At 42.2% G+C, this 27,797-nt stretch overlaps 1 protein-coding gene across 1 annotated transcript in view; it reads left to right on the top strand.

The window, feature by feature from the left end:
* Positions 1–27,797, top strand: part of RASGRP3 (RAS guanyl releasing protein 3) — a 106,256-nt gene that overhangs the window by 30,681 nt on the left and 47,778 nt on the right. The window contains exons 2-7 of the mRNA XM_054998989.1: positions 15,847–16,033; positions 17,075–17,177; positions 17,572–17,634; positions 22,170–22,301; positions 25,656–25,803; positions 26,845–27,018. Coding sequence (XP_054854964.1) covers positions 15,964–16,033; positions 17,075–17,177; positions 17,572–17,634; positions 22,170–22,301; positions 25,656–25,803; positions 26,845–27,018 — 690 coding nt within the window. The 5' untranslated portion in view covers positions 15,847–15,963. The remainder of the gene's footprint in view (positions 1–15,846; positions 16,034–17,074; positions 17,178–17,571; positions 17,635–22,169; positions 22,302–25,655; positions 25,804–26,844; positions 27,019–27,797) is intronic.

Here is a 27,797-nt window from a genome sequence, read left to right on the forward strand (position 1 = left end):
AGGTGCCGCGCACGTCTGCCGACCTCCATAGAGACAAACGGGCAATTTACCCCCTGCCTCGATTTGCCAGAAGGCTCTTCCCGCCGCGTCCCGGACCCAGACTCCCTCCCTGGGAGCCCTGGGGGCTAACCTTTGCAGATCAGCCGCCCGGTCAGGCTGCTCGGCCACTTCTTCTTGGACCTGCCGAGAGGAGCGTCCGACATGGAAAACGAAACCGAATCTTGAACTTCTTATTTCAAATGATTCCAATTTATATAGAACAAAAGGTTCTCAATAAGTGGCAGAAAGTAATAAATGACTTCATATGGAAAGGGAAGAAACCAAGGATAAGATTTAAAGTACCACAGGATGATAAAAACCGAGAAGGATTGACAGTGCCAAACATCAAACTCTTATCACCAAGTGGCAGCGTTAGTTTGGATAACAGATTAGATTATAAACCCAAGTAGTAGGCATATCAGATTGGAGACAGTGGATGCCAAAGAAGGCATTCATAATTACATATGGATGAATAAATCATGGAAACCCATTAATAAACAGGATGGAGCCCATAAATTAAGGGATGGATTGCTTAAAATATGGTTTCAATGCAGAAATAGATTTGAGTCCACTAATCTCCCCATTGATGTCGCCAATTAATGCTTACTATGATGTACCTATGAGAAATAGAATTGATCAGCTCAGTTATGAATCAATGATTGATAAGAAAAGAAATGTAAAAACTTGGCAAGAAATTCAGACTCAAGGCAAATACATCCTATGGCTGATATATCACCAAATAGTATCAAGATTAAGGAACAAACTCTTAAAGAAGGTGGTTGAGAGAAAAAACACAATTTGAACTATTAATATCTGGATATCTGAAGCATCTCTTGGAGAAGATCTATAAAAACTTACTGTAATACCACACAGAAACAGAGCAGATAAAAACCTGTATAATAAAATGGATGGAAAACTTTGGAGAAACTATCTCGATGAATTTATGGGAAAATGTATGGACTAAGGACATAAAATTTACATATTGTCAGTTATTGAGTGAAAACTGGTATAAAATGTTCTTCATACACTACCCCCAAAGACATTGCGAGAATTAGTAAGGGTTACAGTGGTCATTGTTGGAAATGTCAAAGCGTGGGTGCAACATTTTATCATATGTGGAGGACCTGCAAGAAAACACGAAAATATTGAATAAAGATACATGAAGAGATGCAAAAGATTCTTAAACTAAGATTTGAGTTAAATCCGAAAAATATGCTCTTAAACATCCTACCAACGAATGTTAGGAAAGAACAGGGAAATCTTTTCCATTACATGGTGACAGCAGCAAGAGTATTATATACACCAAAAGGGAAAAATACATACTTGTCCTGATGTGTCACAGTGGAGAGAGAAGATTTATGAATATGCATCAATGCTAAATTAACTACTTATCTGCATAATAAACAGATAGCTGAATTTGGGGGGAAATGGAAGGATTTCTTTGACTATTTAGACAGAAATTTAATTAAGGTAACAGTATAAAGACAAGAAGATAAAACATAGAGAATTAAGGAAAGAAAAATAGAAGCTGATATTGTAGTTTGTATAAGTAAAGTTAACTAAGGAGAGAGAAGGAGAGCTGTTATAAAATTATGTTTAGTTACGGCAATTTTTGAATGTATTCTTTTCTTAGCTCAACATAATTTTAAATATAGTGGTTGTATAAGTTTCAAACTAATTCCAAATGTACTGTTTATATAAGATTGTATAAGTCTCAACTCAATTTCCAATCTAGTGTTTGTATAATCTTTTACTATGCACTTTCTATTTTTTTACATCTTTTCTTTTTAAATAAAATTTCTTTTTAAAAAAGTTCCAGTTTAATCCTGTGTATTTCTGGTTAAAGTATCACTAGTAGCAAAAGACTTTTCTTGATGAGACCAGGAGAGCCACCATTTACTCTGCTGGGCTTAGGGTTGCCAATGTCCAGGTGGGACCTGGAGTTCTCCTGGAATTACAACTGATTTCCATACTATAGAGAACAGTTCCCTTGGAGAAAATGGCAGCTTCAGAGGGCAGACTGTATTGCATCACATTCCTGTCGAGGTCCCTCCCCTCCCCAAACTCTATCCTCTCCGGGCTCCAATCCCAAATCTCCACAAATTTCTCAACCCAGACTTGGCAACCCCAGCTAGGCTAGATGGACCAATAGTCTGAATTAGTATGAGGCCTTTTCATATGTTTATATATATATAAGCATACATATATGTGAACATATAGGGATTTTAATGAATTCTATGGCAGGCTTCTGGCATATGTTTTAATGTTATTTAATTGAGATTTTTAGTTGTATTTGTATGTATATTGTAGTTTACTCAAGTCTTATACTGGGTGAACAGGTTGAGAAACTCTAACAAGCCCCTGTACTTTATGGACTATTCTACTGGGAATAAACTGAATTTTATTTTAATTGTTTTTGTTCTATGTTTTCTCAGATTTCTGGGGCACTGGCAGGGGTATTAATATTTTAGTTAATTAAATGTGCTCATATATCTAACAAAAATTAAATTTAAGTATGTGTAACTACATTGGCTCACATTAGTCCCGTCTTATACTGCCTGCTCTTGTTCGTCTCTTCTCTCTGTCACTTTTAGCTAGTCTAATTCTTCAGCAGAATGTCTTTTCATATGCAATAAAACATCAAATCCACCTCAGAAAAGGATAAAACAATTTCAAAAGATGGCCGGTTTGATTCAAATATCCTCATTTCTATTTGGTTTCTCCCAGACACTTGAGTCTTTTTTCACACCAGTTTCTCTTTCACCATGTTGCATATTTCTTAGTAAAATTAATACATTTCTGAATATTATTTTTGCACCAGTTTCATATAAAAGGCATAAAATTGTATGAATGCTGTGAAAGTGGCATAGGCAAACCAATGAATCATAGTGATAGCGACAAAAATGAGACAAACTGAAATTCTGGTCAGGTGGCAGGTGGATGAGAGAAGGCACACATCTCCTTTCATGCCACTTAGGGTACATCCAAGATAGACTGCAGAGGAAGCATCTCTGTAGCCTACCCATGATGAATCCCAGGCAGCATGAGAACAGGCCAGTGCCTGGGTTCCATCAAAGTCAACATCCATTGAAGGCTTCCTCTGCACCCTCTCTTGGAGACTGTTGAAGGTCAAGCCAGATGTGCAGTTTTTTAAAGAGTCGGATATGGGTTCCCCAGAGCCAATTTGAGTTCCACACATCAGTTTTGAGGAACTGCTGTCAAAAAATAAAGGAGTGCCCAAACGGCCTCAGAATGACTCCAAGGGGGTAGGAGGGACTCCTTCCTCCCCTCTCAAGCCATTTCCCATTTCAAAATAGCACAGGAGGGAAGATTTTTCTGTTTTTTAGTGCTCCACATTCTGTGCATGAGAGCAGTAAAAACAGAGGGAACACCCCCCCCCATGCTATTTTGACACAAGGGAGAAGCCCCTCCTCCCCCTTGAAGGCATTATGAGGCCATGGGTTCTCCTTTATTTTTTAACAGAAATTCCCCAAAGCTGCTGTGTAGCTGCAGAGAACTTGAATTGGGTCTGTGGAATCCAGACCCAACTCTTTAAAAACCTGCACATCTAGTTTGACCTTGGGGTAGCAATGAAGAGGGAACTTAGTGGGTACTCAGTTGGAGGAATAAGTGAAATTTCCCTAGCATAGCTATCCTCCATGAAGAAGGCACATTTCCCAGGCACGTTGAGTAGGACTAAATATTTTGGCAATTAGCAGTGAAACAGGGTAGTAGTCATATAGTATTAGCAAAAACATGATGATAGTACTTGTTGACTAAAAACATCCCCAAAGTCCTTCCAATGAGCATCCTTTTGGTGACCAAGGCCAAACTGGGCACCTGAACCCTGAGCATAGAATGCTAATGTAATGATTAATCAACTGATTCAATCATATTAAATTGATTAATCATCTTGGTTTTAGCCCATTCTCTGATTAATTTAAATATATTTGCATATTAGCACAACTTCAATATAGATGCCGTATGAACGACATATGTCAGTTCAATAAAAAGCTACCTTTCATTGTGTGAGAGAGGTAGATATCTCTTTGACATTTGATTTTCATGCTGTTATGTATTTTATACCAAGTAACTAAAAAAATAAAGTCTATATTACTACATGCCCTGTTATAGCAATGCACTGGAATCAAAACTTTGCCTTCAATGATAAGCCCAATAGATAAATCTATTGTGTAAACCAATTAAACCTTACTACCCTAATAATATTTCCAGATGTTTCTTCCTGAGATTTAGAGATATGATAAGCATTCCTATGAACATCCAGTTTTGCCCTAAAATGCGGAACAGAAAATGAAGAATTCTCCTGTGTGGACATAGTTCATGTGCCCCACAGTGTGTCAGTCACACCCATATGTGTCTCCACTGAAAACAATGAAAGAGTGCAAGCATGCAGAGAGAACCCCATGGTTCTCATTTCACAGCAATGAGGTCATGCCCAAACTCAATTTTACAGCAAAGGCAGCCAAAGAAAATAGCATAAAATTCCATGTTGCCACTATGTATCCTAAAGGTGGAGACTTCCATCAAAGTCCTCCTGAAATGTAGCTGCTGCCCAGCCAGTGGTGCAAAAGTACTGTAATACTAGTTTTTAAAAAAAAAGTGTAAAAAAAAGTGCATGTTAAACTACAGTATAATTTGTAACTTTCCATCTTTGCTTGTTCTGCCCTCTTACCAGGCTGATCTGTTTTGTTTTAGTACTTTAATATAGGATATAAGACAAAAGTCATTGTCATAATTGTGGACCACAAGCCATGCTCCAGTCAAATGACACTAAGAAAAGAATTTGATTTTCTTTTTAAATAAGGGGGAATAATGATCTTCAGAGTCTGACCTCTTGGCACAACAGAGAAATTTATCAGAGGGGGCATGTGACTAGTTAAGACACACAAGCCCAGCTCAAAAGAAACAGCTGCTCATTTATGCTTTAGCACTTGGCAGCTGGACAAAGAAGGGAGATGTTTGTGTTGAATACCTCGGCAGAACCAAGTACAGTAAGTGATTTCCCCTGTTGTTGTTTGGCTGGATGTGTGGTTGTTTTTTTTTCTTTAAAGCCTCTAACGCTTTCCTTGTTTCTCTTTGGGCTTCTTGCAGAACAACTTATGGCTGAAAGGCTGTTTACTACCTTCCTGATGCAATGCCAAAAGCAGAAGTCTTTTGGCTAATAATAGGACTTAAACAGAGACTTTTTTTATTCTGGCTTTAAGAAAGAAAAGCAATCAATAAGAGAATTGGCTATCCTGGTCCTCTGATGTAGCTGGCCAGGTTCAGTCCAGAACAGGGGTTATCTGTCTTTAAGAGGTGTGCAGAACCAAGGATTTTGGCAGGTGCAGCTGCTTTCATTGTAATATTGCAAGACAGGAGAAGATGCACCTTGCATAGTTTTCCCTTTTGATGGTGCCAAACCACGTTTGTCTTGAAATTGAGCCACCCAGGTATTTTTCTTTCTCTGTACTCTTATGAAGAAGGTTAAAGTAAAATGCCTGTGTAGTATTTTTGCTTCACTGTACCTCTGCACTTTAAAAAACAGTGCAATGCCACTGTACCTCTGCACTTTCATAAACAGTGTTGGAGAACTTTATTCTACTGTGCATAAGCAGAGGAAAGGGGAAAAACAGGCACCAGTTTTCCAATGATCACTGACCTTTGGAATTTACTTGTATATTTAGATGCTCATCTTTTTAAACATCTTGCTACAGGTATTTCTCTTCACTTTGGTCCTGTGTAGTAGTGCTTTAAAAGGTCGTTTTCTTTTAAGATTTTTTAAAAATCGTACAATCAGATGTTTGCGCTTTGGAGAGAAGAGGGGGGATGATGGTATGATGTTATTTCTAGGGAAAACTTGGAAGAGATGTCGTGCCTCTCCAAGGAATATTCGGGACCTCTGTGGTAAAACCTCAGACCATCACCCCACAGTGATTTTTTTAAAGATTATTTTCCTCCCACCAGCCTCAGTGGCAGGAAACAAGAGCTGGGGACAGGAGCTTGGCAACTCATGGTTGTGTGACAAGGGACACACAGTTCTCTCAACCATTTCAAAAATGTTTTTGATGTTTCTTTATATTTTAATTGAATTTGTCTTCACAACAGCAAACATACATTTAACTGTTTCGGTTTGAGGAAAACTCCAAATGAAAATCTCCTGATCAAATCTGTAGCTATTGTCATAGCAATCACAATACTGGATTCTATTCGTCTTTTCTCCCCCACCCCGTGCTTTAAGTAAGTTGAGTGCTCCATCTTTCCAGCACTGGGGCACACAACTGGTTTAACTTGTTTATATGCAAAAAAAGTTTTAAAGCATGCAAAATTAGCAAATACATGCTTTCTCTGTAAAATATTTTTACTGAAAGGTCACCTGCACTTAGAGTTGCCAACAGCATGGAGAAGAATGTCATGTCTTTTTAAAGACAGGCTTAATTTTTTGAACTGGGCAGCTGAAACTTTTCATGACGAAGGTAAATAACAATTCATTAAACCTCTGTTAAAGGAACAGGACTTTTTTTTCTCTAGACTGTTGGCAGCCATTATATTGTCATGGGATATGGTATTGTGGATACTTCATTTGGGCAAGCATGATATTTTTCTTTCTTTCTTTCTTTCTTTCTTTCTTTCTTTCTTTCTTTCTTTCTTTTTCTGAAGTTCTTTTGCTTTTGTTCCCAAAGAATTTCTCTCATGTTCTTGCTAAGAGAAAACATTTTTTATTTAATCCTATTTCCATCTGCCTGTTCCCTACTCTAATTCCTCCGTAAGATTTTCCCTCCCAGAGGTTCCAAGCATCCATTTTCCATGTTTCTCCTTTTAAAAAGCAGAAAATAATTGTTAATGAACTAATAGTTGAATTTCCAAAGAAATTTCTAAACAAAATTCTCTTTATCTTTACTGAAGGCCAAGCTTGAGCATCTTCAGGAAGTCTTGTAATATATTTTTTCTTCAGCAATTACTTGGTACTTGCAGATATATAAAAGGTCACGTGATTTTTAAAATACATGCTTTATTATTCTGTAATTTTTCAACATATGTGAGCATTTTTCATCATTAAAATATATTCATGGAATATATTCATGGAAAGTTCCACCTGCCTCTACCCCACTTTTCCAGAAGGGGAACTGCGGCCCAAAAATAATTCTACAAGAAATTGGAGGGAACAGCAGCACCCTTGTAAACCACATCAGAGTGGCCAGATTCATAAGGAACTTGATTCAGTCCTGACTAGACATGGGCACGAACAGCAATACGAATGAAAAAACCGCACAAACAGTCCGTTCGTCTGTTTGCAAACAAGCCATTCGTGAGGTGCCATTGTAAACGAACAAGTGATCATCGCAAGCCTGGTTCATTGCGTTTGTCCGCTGTTCGTGAAGCCAGACAGTCAGGCACCTTCAATCAATTCCCTTGGCAACGGAGGCAGGGACTGCCTGAACTCTGTCTGCACTCCTTCTGTCGCCCTGGAAACCCCAATCTAAGCCTAACTTAACTTGATGGGCAGGTCTTCCTTCCAAGTGTGGAGCTCCAAATTGATTACAATTGGTTACATGGGACCAGAGACCAGGGGGGAGGGAGGGGTAAGGGGGGTGTTCTGTAGCCATGGGCACTCCAATTTCATCCCTGAAAACTCTGTTAAGCAGTTCTGAGTGCCAGCCACAGACCTCCTGCTTTTCACTATGAGACCTCTGGTTATAAAAGGGCACTGTGCTCCCAGTTCTGGCTTTCAGTTTCAGCAGGCAGTGGAGTGGGACAGAGCTGTTGCTAGCCTTTTGGGAGAGAGACAGGGAGAGTGCATTGGAGCTGGGATTTTTTCTGTCTGTGGTGGGTGGGATATGGATCTATCCCCTGTGGTTCCAGGGCTGCTGCCAGGCCCTGGGGCCAAGCTCAGTGGGCACCTCGGCTGAGGGATCACCCTGATTATTAATGCCTGATCCGTTCAGGTTTCTGGGAGTGCTGGGCTAGGGCTCTAGCCCCTCCCTCTGGTTCCAGGGCTGCTGCCAGGCCCTGGGGCCAAGCTCAGTGGGCACCTTGGCTGACGGATCACACTGATTATTAGTAGTATCAGTGCCTGATCTGGTCAGGTTTCTGGGAGTGCTGGGCTAGGGCTCTATCCCCTCTCTCTGGTCCCAGGGCTGCTGCCAGGCCCTGGGGCCAAGCTCAGTGGGCACCTTGGCTGAGGGCTAACAGTGTTCTCTCCTTTTCTTTCCTCTTTAATTCTTGTTTGCTGGCACAATGAGGCTTCGGTAAGAAAAGGGGGAGGGAAGGCAGCGAAAACCATACTAAACAATTATGGAAAACTTTTTATATATGCTGGTAATAGTGTAATGTGAATACAAAATAAATTGCTTGTACAAAAATTAATTCCTCCAATTATTAGTCAAATTAACATATGTTGCAAGATAAATACAAGGTCAGAGACCAAAAGAATGCAATAAATACAATGAAAAGGATAAATACAATAAATGTCAATTAATAATAAGGATACAATAAATACAATGAAAGTCAATTAGTAATGTGCAAGGTACCAGGACCAATAGCCAATAAACTCAAGTAAGTTGGTTCAGAACACAGTGTATACAGAAGAACCTGGATGAGTCATTGTGCTGCTGGACCCTTCCCATTGTGGCTGTGATTTGACATGTTGGTTTGGTACTGGAGTGTGACTAGTTTTTATTTTGTGCGTGGAACCTTATTAACGCCCTGAGGAAGCAATGAATTGTGAAATGGGGGAAATGGAATAATATGCAGGCATAATCCCATTGGCGTTTGCATCAGAACCTTCAGCCTTCCAGTGTACCACCCACATATAGACATTTATTTTGATCATCATGGTTCTTCTGTATACATTGTGTTCTAAACCAACTTACTTTTGAGACATGTTGCTCAGGGAGCTGTCAGCCACCAAAGGCCATACAGTACACTTCATGGCCAACCTCTGGAGCGGCTGCCATCATGGCTACCTTGGCATCACCACCCACCACCCACTGGTGGCAACTAGAGGACCTCTGCTACCCCAGGCCAAGAACTGGCACCCAGAAAAAGGTGCCATGCTTGACACAGGGATACAGGGCAGATCTTCTGCAGGCCAGGGGGATGGATCATGTCCATACTGGGAAGAACATTGCTACCACCATAAAGGCAGCACTGAGGGAGTGGACGGCCGGGGGGAAGGGTTTGTCCATGGCTTCGTGGTGACAGATGCAGGAAGCAACATGTTGGCAGCCCTGAAACAGGCACCCCTCCCGGGCCTGGTGTGCATGGAGCACAAGCTGCACCTGGTGATGAGGGGCATGCTCAGGCTGGGGAGCAACCAAGGGACGGCTGGGATGAGAGAACCTTGTGGATGCGCAATGTGCTGGACAGCTGCCGCCGCATTGCTTCCCACTTCTCCCACAGCAACCACTCTTCTTCCACGGCAGGTAACCCTTTATCCTCCTTTCCTAGACAAGTTCCCATTCCCTATTTCAAACTCTCCCTCTCTGGATGGCACCAATACAGCCCTCCCCCACAACTTGTCCTGCCCATCGCGTCCTCTCCCAGACAAGTTCCCGTTCCCTCTTTCAACCTCTCCCTCTCTGGATGGCACCAATATGGCCCTTCCCCACAACTTGTCCTGCCCATCGCGTCCTCTCCCAGACAAGTTCCCGGGCGGTCCCTCTTTCAACTGCTCCCTCTCTGGATGGCACCAATATGACCCTTCCCCACGACTTGTCCTGTCCATCGTGTCCTTTCCCTGACAAGTTCCCAGACGGTCCCTCTTTCGTCCTCACCCTCTGTGGATGGAACCAATAAAGACCCTTACCAACAACCTCTCCTGTCCTGCCCATCCCATCCTGTCTGCAAAGACAGAAAGGTGGGTCATGTCAGCTGCCGCTGTCTTTGGGCACGAGGGACTTCCACGGCACTGCCATCACCTTTGGGCCTTCCCAGTCTCACTCCGGAATGCAGCTGTAACAACCCCTTGTCCTCCTCTCCCTGACAAGGTCCTGGATGTTCCCTCTTTCAACCTCTCCCCCTCTGGATGGAACCAATATGACCCTTCCCAATTACCTTGCCTGTCCTGCCCATCCTGTTCTTTCCATGAAGGCAGGAAGATGAGTGATGCTGGCAACAGCCTCCACTTGAACACTGGAGGGGAGGACAAGCCTTTCCCAGAGCAGTCTGTGCAATCCAACACAGTGGATGTTGGGGTCCTCCCAGTCCTGCTGCTCAATGCGGCCAGGAAGCCTCTGTCCTCCTGTCCTATACAAGTACCCAGTCCCTCTTTTGACCTCTCCCTCTCTGGAACTGCCCCGACCCTGCCCTGCGACATCTCCTGTCCTGTTCATCCTGTCCTTTCCGCGAAGGCAGGAAGGAGGGTAATGCTGGCAGCAGCCAACACTACTTACTGCCTTCACAGGTGAGGTGTCTCTGAGTGGTGAGGATTCTATGGAACTGCCATCTTCCATAGGGTGCTGATGCTGAATAGACTGCTGTATCTGTGAGGGCAGGTCAGTGGGTGATGCAGGAGGCAGCCCATAGCTCCTCACGAGGGCACCTACCTGTCTGCCCACAATCCCCTTTCCTAGGGGAACTGATGCCTCCTCCACGATGTGGGGGAAGGCATCCTCCACAGCCTCAATGGCTGGCACGTGCGCCTCCGCTTCTACATGTTAGGGATGAGACCCACCTCCCACCCTTGGTTCTTTCCTTCCAACTTTCTAACGATAGAATAATACAGATATTTATGCAATCCACCTGTCTCCCCAATATCCCTGTTTCTCCTGTCAATCCAATACAGGTATTCAATCTATCCTATACATCTATCTCATACAGCTATGCACCTGTCTGTTGAGAAACCTGTCTATACCATACTTTTATACCAAGGTGGAAAGTAGCCTCTGGGAGGCCTGGCCCTAGAGGGGAGGTGGCACGCCACCACCTCCCCGAGCCCGCCAGGCCCAGTGGCCGCAAACATCACCCTCCTTCCAGCCTACACTGGAACTATCAAGTTCTCTGAGGCCTGGCAGGCGGGCACATGGGGGGTGCCGCTGGTGAGCGTCCACACACCCCACCCCCTAGAGGGGAGGTGGCACACCACTGCCTCCCTGAGCCCACCAGGCCCGGTGGCCACCAACATCACCCTCCTTCTGGCCTACACCAGAAATATCAAGTTCTCTGAGGCCTGGCGGGCAGGCACAGGGGTAGTGCTGCCAGCGAGCAGCCACACACCCCGTCCCTAGAGAGGAGGTGGCACACCACTGCCTCCCTGAGCTCGCCAGGCCCGATGGCCGCAAACATCACCCTCCTTCCATCCTACGCCAGAAATATCAAGTTCTCTGAGGCCTGGCAGGCAGGCACATGGGGGGTGACGCCGGCGAGCAGCCACACACCCCGCCCCCTAGAGGAGAGGTGGTACACCACCGCCTCCTCCAGCCCTCCAGGGCCAGTGCCTGCAAACATCACCCACCTCTCTACCGAGGTGGAAAGTAGCCTCTGGGAGGCTTGGCGGGCAGGCACATGGGGGGTGATGCTGGCAAGCGGCAACACCACCCGCCGCCTAGAGGGGAGGCAGCCCGCCTTTGAGTCCACCACTTGTGCACAGGGCCAAAGTCAACTGGTGGCTCCAATTATATCAAATGGGAGTTTCCTGGGGGCATCGGATTTGGGAATGTATAAGTCCAAGATCCGTATTGCAATCGTGACCAAACTTGGGTGATGGCTGGAGGAGAGCCTGCTGATCACTCCCTGTGAATATGGGCTCTCTAAGTCCAATGGCGTCTGTTCTGGCCCCCACGAACAATGAACAACGAACATGTTCGTTAACGGGATATGTTTTTTACTGTTCGTCTGTTCGTGTTCGTTGACAGCAACGAACTACAAACAGGGTGTTCATTTTTTTCCCCGTTCGTGCCCATGTCTAGTCCTGACTACCAGCAACTGAGGCAGACAAATACTAGTATATCTAGCCTAGCATTGTCTACGCCATCTGATAGCAACTCTCCAAGGCTTTTGAGGAGAAGTTTTTTCCCGGAGATACTTTTAATTGTGCAGATGGCCAGAACTGAACCTAGAATCTTTTATGTACAAAATCCATTCTGTATCAGTGATGTACAGTGCCTCCCCAGGATTTATCCTACTCTTGCTCCAAGGAGCTGAGGGAAGTGTATCTCTTCTGTTTTGCCCTCACAACACCCTTGTGAGTTAGGTTAGGTAGAGAGAAACTGACTGCCCTAGGGTTACCCAGTGAGCTTCACAGCTGAGTATCCTAATCTGAGTTTCTAACCAGTATGTCACACACTGTCTGTCCTCCTGCACCTTTTAACAATTTTGTAGCAGAAAGGATCTCAGTGGGTGTGTCTCTTTTCAGCTCAGCATGGCAAGCAGAACATAGCAAATTTCCCTCTTCTAAACCAATCATTTTTTAAAAGTACAGAAACCATGCTCACTTTTAGGTCACTGTAAGCTTCCTTGCAGTATTTGATGGATTTTCTCTGTATTGAATTCCAGGCTTCCAAATTCAACATTAAAGTCTTAACTGATGGTTGCCACCTTAGGTGAGATCAAGCACAATACTCAGGAGAAAGCAGCAGTCCTCAGCAGACCATGCTAAAATGCATGTCCTCCATGACTCTTTGCCCCCCTCTGCTTTGGTCCCTGGCAAAAATAAAATTTCTTCTGTCATTGTTTCTACAGTGCATGCCCTCTACAGTGATTTGTAGAGATCCAGTTGTGTGGCATGCCATGATGTAGCCAGCCATTAGCAACAGGAACCAGGAAAGGATGCAATGGAATTATTTAAGAATCGCTAAATTATTTAGGAATATTACTTTGGAATTGCTGGCGGGGGTGGGGTGGTTTTTTCCATTCAACTGGGAATTGATTGTGTCTTTCCTGTAGTAAATAGGTAGGTGAATTTCAGGGCGAAAGGGGAAAAATTATAAAAACTGATAAGGGTCAGTGCTGGATTGCTGAAGAATACATGCAATTCTGAGGCACTAAATAGGTACAGGCATTAAACTTCTAGAGCATCATTGTCAGTTCTGGAAGGTAACAAACTGTGAGCACAAGTTGCTCCACACACTCCCTTGCAGCTCCCCTCACACGGTGCGCTGAGACTGAAGAAAAAGGGTTGGCTTCAGAGTCAGACTAAACAGGCAACTTCCACCAATTCCCCCTTTCTGCTGCAGATCCCTCATGTCATTCCTCTGGGTCCTCTGTCCAGGAACAGACTGGCAAGTGAAAAATAGCCCTGGAACAAGCCACACTGAGCAGCCCCCTACAACAGCACTATGAGCCAGCACTGCAGGGGCCATTTATTTATTTATTTACTTTATTCAATTTATATTCTGCCCTCCCCGCATCAGCAGGCTCAGGGTGGATTACAATTGATACAATATAGTATAAAATATATGTACCATTAAAAACCAATAAAACATTAAATATTTAAAAACGCACAAACAAACAATTCAGCAGCAGATTTTAAAAAGACATATAGCAGTAGATTTCTCCAGCAACCACTACCCAACCACCTCCAAGGATATATGGCAAAGGCTAGGTGGTAGATACCCTTTGTAGGGGCACAGCTATCTCTATCTCTAGGTGGCTGGCAGGGAGGCCCAGGGTATCAACCATATGCCTGGCAGAACAGCTCTGTCTTAAAGGCCCAGCAGAAGGATAGCAAATCCCGCCGGACCATCCAACTCAGCCCACCAACAAAGGGCATTAGTAGATACCTCACATCCCATTTTAACCTGGCAGCCATAGAGGAGGAGAAAACTGCTGAGCTGACGCTAGTTATCATTGCTGAAGAAGTGTCTGAGCCAAGCAGCCCCTGAGGCATGGGCAGAGTTGCTGAGGCTTGATACTGCTTATTCTAGCCACCAGTGACCTTTTAGGAGAGCAGCCCTGCAGGAAATTTCCCTGTAAATTAAACGGCCAGTCTGCTTCTGCCCCATTCCCCAGGAGCAGCATCTGTAGGCTGTAGGAGCAGGAAGGAGGCAGGAAAGTTCTATTCTGACACTGGAAAATTTAGCCTGGATCCAGTGCAGAAGTCTTCAACCCAATTAGTTGTAACAACCACATATGGGCGCCTTCACTCACTGAAGTTTGTTTCTTTCCCAATATCTGGGTTTCATAACATTGTTATGAATGGTTAAGAACGATACTTGTTGGGATAGAAATGAACATCTAGGAAACCCCTTCAGCACCCTAAGAAAAGCTTCATGTCTTGAACTCCTGCTTCTCACCCCACACAGCTGTTAACTGTACAGTCCTACTAGTAAAAAAAGCTTTGCCATCCTATTTTTTCTACCCAATACTGAGAGCTAGTGTAATAAAGAAGCTGTTTCTTTCCCCTCATATTCCGTAGGACTAAATCACCTCAGTTATCAGACAGGGAGGATGTATCCCTTAAAGTCATGGTTAGGTCATGGAATTTAATGACTTGTGTAAAGTATGAAATCCCTTGCCATGATCAATGGTCTGGGTCCCAACCACAGCAAATGGAGAGCATCCTTCCCCCCAGCCCCTCCCAGATGATCCTGAAGTCAAGGATAGGATGGGGGGTGGGTAATGGTTAGAAGCTGCTTTCCCCCACAGCTCTTGTGAACTCCTGCATGAGGGGAACAAGAGCTAGCACAAGAAGGACAGTGATTCCCAGCATTTCAGACCTTCCTTCCTGTTGCAGCCCCTGTACCTCATGTCATTCCTAGGGACTCTGGCCTTCAGGAGTGGCTTTTCAGGGGAAGCAAGGACTACAGAGGAAAGACGGGGATTTGGAAAAATCCCATCTAAGAATTCCATTCCATTAGTAGTGAATTTTATGCTAGCCATGGAGAACAACTATAGCCCTTACTGAAGAATCTGAACAGAGACATTAGAGTTTAATGAAGGTATTAATTTACACTAAAACTACTTCTACCTGTATGGTGAATTTTAGTATACTGTGATGTAAGAATATATACAAAATTGCATGCATGAACCTACCTGTTTGTTTAGATCCATTTTAGGTCCTGGTGTATTGCATTCTCCCACTTTGGGGTGGGTGGTTAGTGGCTGGATACACAGGGCCTTCTTTGTTATGGGTTATGGATTGCCCTCCTGAGTTATGGATTGCCCTCCTGAGAGAGGCTCGCTTGGGGTTTTTAATGGAGTTCACAAAGCACATTTAAATCCTCCTATTTCAGAGGCCCTTCTCCAAAGCAGTATTGCCTCTACATCCTTAATTGGTGTTTTAAGTATTGTTGCTTTATTGTGCTGTATGTGGTTTTTACTGTTAAGCTACCTTGCAGGTCTTTTAGAAAAGAAAGGAGGGATGTATATTTTTAAATTAAATATTTAAATTAAATATTAGGAAAAAACATTTTTCAAAACCCCAGCAGCTCTTTCAAAGTAAAAAAGCATGCCTATGCTTATGCACAGATGCACATTTATGTACTGCCTTTAATGTGTATGGTGCTTTGCAGAGTACAAAAGAGCTTATAGTCTAAAATGTAAGACAAGGGAAACAACAAAGTGAGCAAGGGGAGCCAAAGGCAGGGATAAACAAGGAAAGAATGCACATTAATTCCAGTTCCGCATACTTAGCCTAATAGAATGAGTTGAGCAAGTCTTTTTCCCTCCAAAGTATGTCTATCCTTAAGCAGTAGGAATAAACTGTCAATTTTTACTCAAGCAGTGTATAAGCACTTTCTTTTGTAGTGTGTGCAAAGTTAGAGGTGGGAAGAATGGAAACTTTGGTTTTAAAAAAATTAGTAGAATTGTGAAAGTTTGCCCAAGATATGAAGCTGAAGTCCATTCTTTTTTCTTTCCTTCTTCCAGATTTCTGATGAAGTGTAGTGGAGAATGCGACTGACAATCATCTAATGAAGCCCCAGCTGCAGCTCTCCTTCAGTGTGGTGAAGGTGCATTCTCTCTTTTGACAACAGTTAAAGGACAATGGGGTCCAGTACACTTGGGAAGGCTGCAACGCTAGATGAACTATTAAGCACCTGCATTAAAATGTTTGGTATGAGTCTCTGAGGATAAAATGAAATGCATGCATTTTTTTTACTGACTATGGTTTTGGTGTGCTTCTGTATCAGCTTGCCTTATTTCATTACATTGAAAATTTTGAAGTATAAATTATAAGTTTGGGAGATCATGTTTGGAATTCATTCCCTAAAATGGCTATGAATGTATGCACTTGAGCTTGTGTGCTCATAATATCTTTTATGTAGCTGGTATATGAAAAGAAGGGAAATTCCAGCAATGGAATTATAAAATCGCTGAGAGTATGCAAGGTCAGGAGCACCACACAATACCACTTCCAAACAAAAAGTCAGCAGGAGAAATTAATACAGTGTTCATATGATTGGGTGTAAATGGGTATAGTTGTACAAAGTTAGCTAAAGCTTTTTTTTTAAGGAAAAGTCTTCTGATAATAAAGAAGAAGGCTGAGAACAATGGCTGCAAAGCTAGACATTGTAAGTCATTTGCCAAAACTAATTGAAGAAGGCTTATATAACTCTGAGGAAGTATTTAGGGTCTTTTCATGCCCCCCAAAAACACACTTTGTATCATTTGAAGTGTTTCTCTTTGCTGCATGTTCATGGAGGGAGCTATAAATGCACACCCAATCAACAAAAATATTCACACCTTCCTTGAAATGATGCAAAATATTCTCTTTCCTACAAAGAGATTACCAAAATCTATTTATTTATTTAATTGTGATCCCATCCTTCCTCCAGTGTACATAGGACAATGTACATAGTTCCCCCTCCCCTATTTTAGCCCGACAGCATTCCTGTAAAGTAGATTAGGCTGAGAGAGTGAGCAACTGGTTCAAGGTTACCCAGTGAGCTACACAGAGTAGAAATCTGGTATTTTCTGCATAGTCTGACATTCTAAACACTACACTTAGCAGGTTATCTTCTGATTCCATTGCTGAGAACTGTAGGCTGGTGGGTTTTTTTACCTTTGTGTCACTATAATATATATTTGAATATAAGTTTTTACATGCTAGAATGCACATTGTCCTGTTTTGAATGGCTTGTCTGTGGTTTTACAGATCATAAAGGGGAACTGGGTAACAATAATTTGCCAAGAACTTTCCTGTTAATGCATCGATGGTATCTACCATCCACTGAACTGGCAAGCAAGCTTCTCTCCCTATATCCTTTAAGAGATCTACATTGGTGGAACCAAGAATCTGTTTATAATTCAAACACTCTCAGTGTAGAAGTTCTTAAGCAACAAATTGAAATGTTAGTATTTTGTCCTTTGACTTAAATTGGTCCTTAGGAGGAATTAGACCTTGAACAATTTTACAAATTATGTGAATTACAGTTAGTTGTGAAGACTATGTATTTGTCCTAAGGTGTTTGAATCTTGTCCTACCCTTGGTGTTTATTATTATAATGTTGAACAGTTTCTTATTTTTGTCATGAACATGAATGTTGAAAAAGTATTGCCCATATGTATGACTTCTGCTTATTCAAGCAAGAAAACTGTAGCTTGCAAATATTACAGAAACCACAGGCACGAAGACTTCTTTAACTAATTTACATATAGAGATGCCAGTGGAGAAAACACCAATGAAATTCGCTTAAAGATCTGTTACTTTATGAGGTAAGTGGGATTTTATTCCATTAGGAGAGTGTGTATTCTCAATGTACTTAAAATACGTATTGATTTTTGACCATGCAGGAAATTTGGTTTACATTCTCATTTCAATCTTGCTAAGGTTTGTGTGTCACCTGTGACATCTGTTCTATGTGATAGCCACTATTTTTTTTCCATACAACAGCATACACTTGGATTTTTAAACATTTTTAACCTCTCCTTCTTGTACCGATTTCAGTATGCCTTTGCTATTTTCTGGGAGAAACTAACAAGATGATGAGGAACTCTTGTTAAGTTCTCCATTCCTTTTACCATTTTTTAAAAAGCTATTCTGCAGAGGAGCACTACCATTTCCATCCCTTCTCAAGAGAAGCACCATCTATGGGGGCAGGGGAAAGGAGCGGATAGTTATTCTGGAACAAGGAGGGAGGAAAGCAAGTCTCCTCATCCCCTCCTTTTCTCTGTAGCGCCATCTGCTGCCTCCTGGTGTCTTTTTTCCTGCTTGACATGCAATGGGAGAGTGAAGGGAGCCTGTGTTGCTTTTAGTCTGAAGCATGAGTGCCTGGTTTTGAATCCCAGCAGCAGTATGTCTTGGATGGGAGGGATGGTATGCCTTGCCTTGACTTGATTTACCCTTTCTTTCAGTCTAGAGGGTGCAGAAATGAAAGATCCAAGAAAGAGGAATCAGCAAATGTTGGTATTGCAAAGAGGAAATGAGCTCAGGAGATGATTCATTATTTTATTTGAATGATAACTTGTGTGTGTGTTGTATGCCATCAAGTCACCTCCAACCTTTGGTGATCCTATGAATGAGAGACCTCCAAATGTCCTATCATTAATAGACTTGCTCAGATCTTGCAAACTGGAGGACATGGCTTCTTTTATTGCGTCAAGCCATCTCATTTTAGGTCTTCCTCTTTTTCTACTGCCTTCCACTTCTCCTAGCATTATTGACTTTTCCAGAGAATCTTGATGTGACCAAACTACAATAGCCTTAGTCTTGTCATTTTAGTTTCTAGGGAGAATTCAGGTTTGATTTGATCTAGTACCCAGTTATTTGTCTTTTTGGCTGTCCGTGATATCCACAAAACTCTTCTCCAGCACCACATTTCAAATGAATAAATTTTCTTCCTGTTAGCTTTCTTCACTGTCCAACTTTCACATAGTAGTAGGGAATACCATAGTTTGGATTATCTTCATCTTGGTCAACTTTAAAATTGTGTAATACCTCAATAGTCATTACTTTTGTCTTCTTGATGAACAGCTGTAATCTTGCTTTGGCGCTTTCTTCTTTAACCTTCATCAGTAGTCATTTCAACTCTTCTCTATGATAACATATAGAGCTGAAAGAGGGAAAGTGGGGGAAGGCAAGCAGGATCTTTGCCAACCACATTTCCCCCCTCTCCATCCCTATCTCTGCCACAGACAGCCTCTTCTTTTCCTCATGTTTATCAGATCAGAAAGATCTTTTTCAGCACTTTATTTTTAAAAACAAGATTTTAAACACAATTTTTTAAACAACTTAAAATTACCTCAGAGAACAGAGAAAAGTGGTGTTACTGACTCAAGGGCAGCCAAGGAACACTATATACAGCTGGTCTCTGAAAAGGGGGGGAGTAGGTTTGTGCTGGCATGAGGGTTGGCAGATCATGCTACACTAATCCTGCTTTTTCCAAAAGCCATGTGCCCACCTACCCCCCACCCAATTTGTTCCAGACATGTATCTAGAAGGTGTTAAGTACACTGCCACCTCAGGCTTACCATTGAAGTGATGTCTGTTTTCTTCTCTCTTTTTTGGACAATTAAGTACATGCCCACAACTAGCTCAGCACATTGGATACTCACTCGGGGCCAATTCTTAAATTGCAGTTGTGGTGAGGTCGCCACTTTTATGTGTGCTTGAGAATTAACACTGTATTCTGCTTGTCCCGCGTGGTTCTTCTAACAGATGTTACCACTGCAACATGGGATCAAACTATAAGGAAGTGGTGGCCACGCCATAACAGTGAGTTGGAAATCCATCCTGAGATCCCAGAGCAGGAGGTGTGCAGTCAATAGCAGTGGAGTGAGGGCAGTCTGCTTGCTTGGCAACCCTTCTCCTGACTCTTAGAGAAGGGCAGAGCAGGATCTCAAGTTCATGAACAAATCTAACTCACAAATCTCACTGTAATCCTTGTAAAGTGAAAGGATACAGTGAGAGTTGAGGGAGGCTGCCCCTCTCTTCTCTTGCATCTATTTAACACTGGGATGTGATGTCTGAATGAAGGCTGCCCAGCAAATTGTGGTTGGTGGGTTAGTGAGTGGTAAACTGGCATTCTAAACATGGTTTGCAGCTGGCTTGTTAATTGGGCATAGGATTTTTAAAAACTAAATAATTAAGTACAATTAATTAATTGTGATGGAAACTTACTGTGGTTTGTTGTGATTAGAGATGGGCACAAACAGGAAAAAAAAGAACATGATGTTCGTTGAACATTGCCATCCATGAACAGGGAATCATGAATAACCATGAACATGACACTGTTCACGAACATGTTCATGGTTGGCTGTTCGTGGGAGGGAGGGGGGAGAATTGGAAGGGAAGAAAGATCCCTGCGCTGTTTGCAGATGGCGTGGGGAAACGCCTTCCCTTCAAAGTCTCCCTCCTTCCAGCCCGCTGGAGGGAGGGGGGGAGACTTGGAAGGGAAGAAAGTTCCCCATGCTGTTTGCAAATGGTGTGGGGAACCTCCTTCCCTTCAAAGTCTCCTTCCTTCCAGCCGGCTGGAGGGAGGGGGGGAGACTTGGAAGGGAAGAAAGTTCCCCATGCTGTTTGCAAATGGTGTGGGGAACCTCCTTCCCTTCAAAGTCTCCTTCCTTCCAGCCGGCTGGAGGGAGGGGGGGAGACTTGGAAGGGAAGAAAGTTCCCCATGCTGTTTGCAAACGGTGTGGGGAACCTCCTTCCCTTCAAAGTCTCCTTCCTTCCAGCCAGCTGGAGAGGGGGGAGACTTTGTCAGGAAACCCCTGACAAGCGGCTGAGGGCCAAGCTACAAGTGACGAATGACACTTGAACGGCAAGTGGATTGAGTGGAGGGCAAGTGAACAGGGAGAAATACACTTGCCGTTCAAGTGTCATTCGTCACTTGTAGCTTGGCCCTGAGTCAGGGGTGAAGTGCTCCTCTCCCTGCTGCGGTGCAGCAGCAGGGAGAAGGGCATTTCACCCCGGCAGGCTGCACTCAGCCGCTTGTCAGGGGTTTCCCTGACAAGCAGGGCTTGGAACGAACACATGTTCGTTGGGGATGGGGCCTCATGAACAGCTTGCTCGTGAACAGCTGATTGGGCTGTTTGTGGCTTTTTTTTGTTCGTATTGCTGTTCGTGCCCACCTCTAGTTGTGATATCTGAATGCACAAATCTCTGTTTGTTAGTCTGACCCCCACCCCCAGCCCCCATAGTGCATTTAGAGAGAGAGGCAGAGAACAATAGAAAACTTTCTCTCTGGCTTCCTTCCACATCCCTCCTACCTGCTAAGCAGCAAAACATCAAGGAAAAAAGAAGGGTTGTAAAAAGTCTCTTTTATTTCAGTTTTGGAGATACATTGAAGTAGCTGGCCAGAAAGAGGAGGGGGGAGAATGGCTGGTTATTGATGAAAGGCAAAAGAGGGTGAAGACTGTAAAACATTTGTTTTTTTCAGAGTTTAAATATTCTGAAATTGAGTGAAGCTGCTAGACAGAAATGTGGAAGGGGAAAGAGACAGAGGAAGACATTTGGCTTGATGTAAGCTCCCCTTCCCATATTCTCCTTCTATTCCCCCTCTTCCAACTAATAGTAAGCATGATTTTGCCAACAGCCTTAGCAATAGAAAAGAGCAAGAGTCCAGTAGCACTATAAGACTAACAAAATTCAGGTATCTGAAGAAGCGATCTGTGGCTCATGAAAGCTCACACCCTACCACAAATTTTGTTAGTCATATAAGTGCTACTGGATTCTTACTTTTTTCTACTGCTACAGACAGACTAACATGGATACCTTAGCAATGCCTTAGCAATGTAGGGGAGCTTTGTGCAGCATCCCAGTATTCTGCTTGGAAGCATAAAAGGAAGCAAACAGCAGATTAGCTTGAATTTACAAACTGTGCTGTGTTGTATCTGTCTTGTAGGGTTTGTACAACAAATTGAGGTTGTAACATCTGGATGCAGCCATGTTCTGTGTTTTAGAGGATCCAAGAATAAACTCTGTATCATACTTGTAGAAAGTGCCCAACATCTGTGAGGCAGGAAAAAGTTCAGTTGGTGGGCATTCCACCAGTGTGATGGGAGAAAGAATGCAGCAGCATGATGGGAGATGGGACATGCCTTTGGCATGTCTTCTACCATATAACTAATGAATGGTACAAAGCTTTCTCTAAATTAATATTTGGTTAATTTGGTTTAATAAAGACTTGTTTTTCAAATTATTTTAATAAACTAGACTATAGCACACTGGTATATAGTTAAAGAATTCTGTATAAATAATGTAAATAAATAAATAAAAATATCTGAACAAACTTTCCTCTCACGGTTTTCAGATACTGGATTTTGGAATTTCCTGCGGAATTTAATCTGGACCTTGGCTTGGTTCATCTGACTGAGGAGTTTCAAGAATTAGCCAGCCATCTGGGTTATGAAGAGCACATCCATCTTATTGACATCTCAAGCATGTAAGGGTCATAATCTGTGAGGTGCCAAGATTGATTATTCAGCCAGGATTGGCAACACGAAAATAATATTTAATGCTATTGACAGTCATTGTCAAGCAGGAAAAAGATTGTTAAAAGGGTAAATGGCTCTCTCAGTCTGGATGTTACACTGTTTCTGCTTAAAGGATTCAATCATAAAGTAATTCATAACCATTTCTATGCTGTTTCTGGCTGTTTCAAAGCAGGAGGAAGTGTGTAGACCACAGGTAGAACACTTCCATCTTTTCAATATGAACCCACCTTAAATTACCCCTTTAAAAGGTGAGGGGCAGTGGTAGAGACCATGCCTGTATACAGGTGGTTGCAGAGTAGATTCCTGCCATCTCCAATTGAAAGGATATCAAGTAGCAGATGCTGAGAATGACCTTTCCTTGCCTGAGACACTGCAGATCTGATTCAAGTCTAAGCTAATACTAAGGAAGACCAGTTATCTAACTTAATATAAGGCAGTTTCTAATGTTCATATAATCGTATTACTGAGAGGTATACCATGAGATCATCTGTCATTCCCTTCTTTATGAATCTTAGCAAAACAAAATAATAGTGATGCTGGTTGTTGTGGATTTTCCGGGCTGTATAGCTGTGGTCTTGGCATTGTAGTTCCTGATGTTTTGCCAGCAGCTGTGGCTGGCATCTTCAGAGGTGTAGCACCAAAAGACAGAGATCTCTCAGTGTCACAGTGTGGAAAAGATGTTGGCAGGTCATTTATATGTACTCAGGAGGGTTGGGGTTGGGCTGAGTCATCCTGTAAGAGTTTCCCAGGGTGTGGAATGCTAATGGTGGGAGGCTTCACTGTATCCTGAGGAGGTTCTTTTGCATATGGATTGGTGCTTGGTGTGCTAATCTTCTCTGCAGGGCTATTGTCGGGTATAGAGTGTTTTGTTACCCTGGTGTTTTTCAGGACTGGAAACCATGCTCTATTCATTCTTAAAGTCTCTTCTTTCCTGTTGAAATTGTGCTTATGCTTGTGGATTTCAATGGCTTCCCTGTGCAGTCTGACAAAGTAGTTGGAAGTGTTGTCAAGTATTTTAGTGTCCTGGAATAGGATACTGTGTCCTGTTTGAGTTAGGCTATGTTCAGCCACTGCTGATTTTTCAGGATGGCCAAGTCTGGAGTGTCTTTCATGTTCTTTTATTTTTGTCTGGATGCTACGCTTTGTGGTCCCGATGTAAACTTGTCCACAGCTGCAGGGTATACGGTATACTCCTGCAGGGGTAAGGGGGTCTCAACTGTCTTTTGCTGAATGTAGCATCTGTTGTATTTTTCTGGTGGGTCTGAATGCCGTTTGTAAGCTGTGCTTTTTCATAAGCTTTCCCATCTGATCAGTGATTCCTTTGATATATGGCAAAAACACTTTTCCTGTGGGAGACTGTTTTTCCTTAGTTGTTTGATTTATCCTTGGTTTACTCACTCTTCTGATTTCATTTCTGGAGTAGCCATTTGCTTGAAGTGCGTGGTTTAGATGATTAATTTCCTCATTGAGAAAGTGTGGTTCACATATCCGTCTTGCACGGTCTACTAATGTTTTTATTATGCCTCTTTTCTGTCGAGGGTGGTGATTGGAGTTTTTGTGTAAGTACTGATCCGTGTGAGTTGGTTTCCTGTAGACCTTGTGATCTAACTGAAAGTTTGCTTTGCGGATGACCAAGGTATCTAGAAATGGAAGTTTACCCTCGGTTTCTCTCTCCATGGTGAAGTGTATGTTCACGTGGATATTGTTGAGGTGGTTTAAAAACTCCATCAATTCTTCCTCACCATGGCTCCAAATGATAAAGGTAAAATCTACAACAACCATCGTTCTCCGGCCGTGAAAACCTTCGACAATATTAATGGTGATGCTGTTCTGCAGCTCAACTCGACTCATGAATTGAGGTGCAATGCAAGGCTTTAGACTCTTTCCAAACTTCACAATCATGTGACAGATCACTTCAGTCACTTCTCCATCATTCAATAGACCTTTTGTGGTTTTAAATTATTTTACACATCAAAAAATGTATTTACTGTATTTATAGTTCACCGTTTTTAGTGAGACTCAAAGCAGATTATACTGTGTATATTTATTACAGTTCATACGAAAAGACATTTAAGAAGCACAAGCAGGTTGATATGAACCATATGAGGAGACATCAAATGACTACCAAAATCTGAGCAAACACAGAATAGTATGCATGATATGGAGAGTAGATATAATGAAGTAAAATTGTATCACATTTGCAGAAAACAATGAAACAACAACAGGGTTGTACATTCAGCAAATTGATGATAATTAGAGATGGGCATGAACCGGGGGAAAAATGAACCAGGAGGTTCGTGATTCATCACATTTCATGAACCACAAACTTTCATGAACCTGCCCCAGTTCGCGGACTGGTTTGTGGAAATGTCACGTCCAGGCCAGCAAATTGTCACTTCTGTGTCAGCAGAAGGTCACTTCCGGGTCAGCAGAAAGCCCATCCCCCGTTACCTAAGAAACTGATTGATCAACGCCAAGCTGTCTGCAGTGATGAACTGAAAAATGAACCAAACAAACCGGCCTAAAGTTCGTGGTGGTTTATCAGAAATGGGCTCTGACGAACCGCTGGTTCGTGAACCCATTTGTGCCCATCACTAATGATAATACTGTGAGGGGGGAAAGATATCTCTGTGACCCTCAATATGGGGCATATGTCATCACTCACCTGGTGAAAGATATACCACCTTTCCACACATGTGAATGTGTGTAGCAGAGCACACAGTGAAGTCCAGTGAAAATAAATATAATTTAAGATAAGAGTTTCATTTAAGAACTATTTACAATAATATATACAACAAACAGAGAAACATTCATGTTCATCACTTATACAGGAGAGAGAGAGTTTCTGTAACAGACATTTTACAACTGACACAGAACAGAATAGAATCTTCGCTCACAGCAGGGAGGGGCTACTTCAGGAGCTACAGACAAACAAACTATACAAAGTATCAAGCCCTTCACTCTGCAAGCACCCTGCACATTCAAATGAGACCACAGTGCTTTATTCCTACAAATACATCCTATACATAGTGGTATAATCCATACTCCTTTTCTCTTTATAAAGCCCTGTTACCTTTATCAGATAAGACAGGCCGCTGACCTAGAAATAATTTCAATGCAGACAACTTTAAGGGTGCTCAAATTAGCTAGGTCCTCATGTTAAACCTTCTCTTCTACCCTGCTTGCATTTCACAGTTTTGTCATGTGCCTTGACAATATCTTAGCTAGATTGTAGCTCTAGTTCCACTGTTATATCCCTGGGCACCAAGTTTTGATAATGGTCCTTTCATTCTCTTTTACAGTCCCTCTTATGACTGGATGAGAAGAGTCACGCAAAGGAAAAAAACTTTCAAGAAGGGAAAAGCTTGCCTGCTGTTTGATCATCTGGAACCAATTGAGCTAGCTGAGCACCTCACTTTTTTGGAGCATAAATCTTTTAGAAGGATATCTGTAAGAAATCTACAATGTCATATGTCCCTTAGGCTATGTGACCAGTACTACTTATATCTGACTAACTAGTATTTGCTGATTCATGAAAGATCTCACTGAATGTTTCTGGAAGTCTCAGGGAAAGTTCACACAGGCATGCTCCTCACTTGCTGACTTGCTTATTTTCACACGTGAAGAACTGATCACAGATTAATCACTACAGATTGAACTTTCATGTATCACCTGGAATCAAAAACACAGTACGTTTCAATAGAGACTGTTTACACATTCAGCTGACAGTGTACAAGTCTGGGATTATGAAGTGACTGGAGAACATGTAATGAACATTCTTTGGGGAGCCCACCCTCAGTCCACTATTTTTCCTCCAAGTAGAGGGTGGTCTGCAGAGTAATACGTAGTTATTGATGGTAGATAAAAAATTCAAGGAGCATGGTGAGGTTCGTGAAAGAAGCCAGAAACAGATGCACAAAATCATTTAGCATCTTCATTTAGCAAGGTCCACTTTTAGTCCCCAGGTTTTGAAAAAGAAAAGGAGATTGCTGACTGAAGGTTTGAGAAGCATAGAGGACCACCTTGCCTATAGAGATACACTACTGTTGTAAAAAATACTGGTTTGTGAGATAAAAACTGTAAAGCATTTCACACTTTTAAAATAAAAACGTCAGGTTAGATCCAAAGCAGCACAAGCAGACTTCTCATACATTTGGGGTTTCTTTTTTCCCCTTCCTTCTGCAACTCCCTGCACACTCCAACAAGCAATTTCTGAGCTACGGGGTCCCTCCTAAAAAGCATAGGATGTGGTACAGTAGCTTGCTGATGGACATGGTAATTGGTGGAAACTGGCAAAAAGATCCCCAGGCATTAAAATATCTTCAGTGTTACTTGTGTGTTATGTGCAGTAGCAGATTTAAATTAAATCAACTGAATATTTTCCAAGATGGTGTACAGTAAGAACTTTTCTATCAAATTTCTAACAAATTGGACCTTGTCAGGAGATGTTGGTCTGACATATTTAACAATGAAATTATTTCCTTTGCCTAGTTTACAGATTATCAGAGCTATGTAATCCATGGTTGCCTGGAGAACAACCCAACTCTGGAAAGATCCATTGCTTTGTTTAATGGCATCTCTAAGTGGGTCCAGTTGATGGTCCTTAGCAAACCAACCCCACAGCAAAGGGCAGATGTAATCACAAAGTTCATCAATGTTGCACAGGTAATCCTGACCTTGGAGCTAGTTTTAGTCCAATGGAATGAAATACAGTGAAGTGCTGCCCACAGTCATGGTGTACAAAGAAAATCCAGAGATGCCTGGCATACATGTTTACTTTGATTACTTACTTTATTTGAAAAAATATATATACTTTGTCTTAAAAATTCTAAAAATCTAGTTGGTTTCTAAGGTGCTACTGAACCTGAATCTTGCTCTCTATATACTGCAAAACTATAAGCCCAATTCCAAACAGTAAGCCATCATTTCAAATACAATAATAAGTATCAATAACTAAACTCCAGCTAGCAACACTGAAACCACTCACAACAAATGTGTCATGTGAAACAGACATCAAGCAAAAAGACTGGGTAAAAAGATTTTCACCTAATGGCTACAACTACCAGTGGTCAGAATCTAGCTGCTACCACTACACGGCACTTCATTTCACATGTACTAAATTTTATTTGTTCACCACAATAGAATGTGTTGATGATGTGGAATCAAGGAACTGGGTTTTTTATGTATGATTATGATTAAGATAGAGTTGTAAGATAGTAGCTGTCGTATTGTTTTAGATATCTTTTCCAAAAATATTTAAGTCTACCCCATTTTGCTGATATAGCTGCTAAGATTGTTTAAATTTCATATAGTTTATGTATGTTTTGAAATACTGATTTGAAATACTTCAAAACTCTCAGCCTTTCAAAGTTTATTCTCATTAGCCCTATAGCCAACATCCATCGTTCCATGCCTTGTGAGTAGTAACTAGGCTTTTGCTAGTC

This window comes from Eublepharis macularius, chromosome 1, assembly GCF_028583425.1.
Source record: "Eublepharis macularius isolate TG4126 chromosome 1, MPM_Emac_v1.0, whole genome shotgun sequence".
Classification (NCBI taxonomy): domain Eukaryota; kingdom Metazoa; phylum Chordata; class Lepidosauria; order Squamata; family Eublepharidae; genus Eublepharis; species Eublepharis macularius.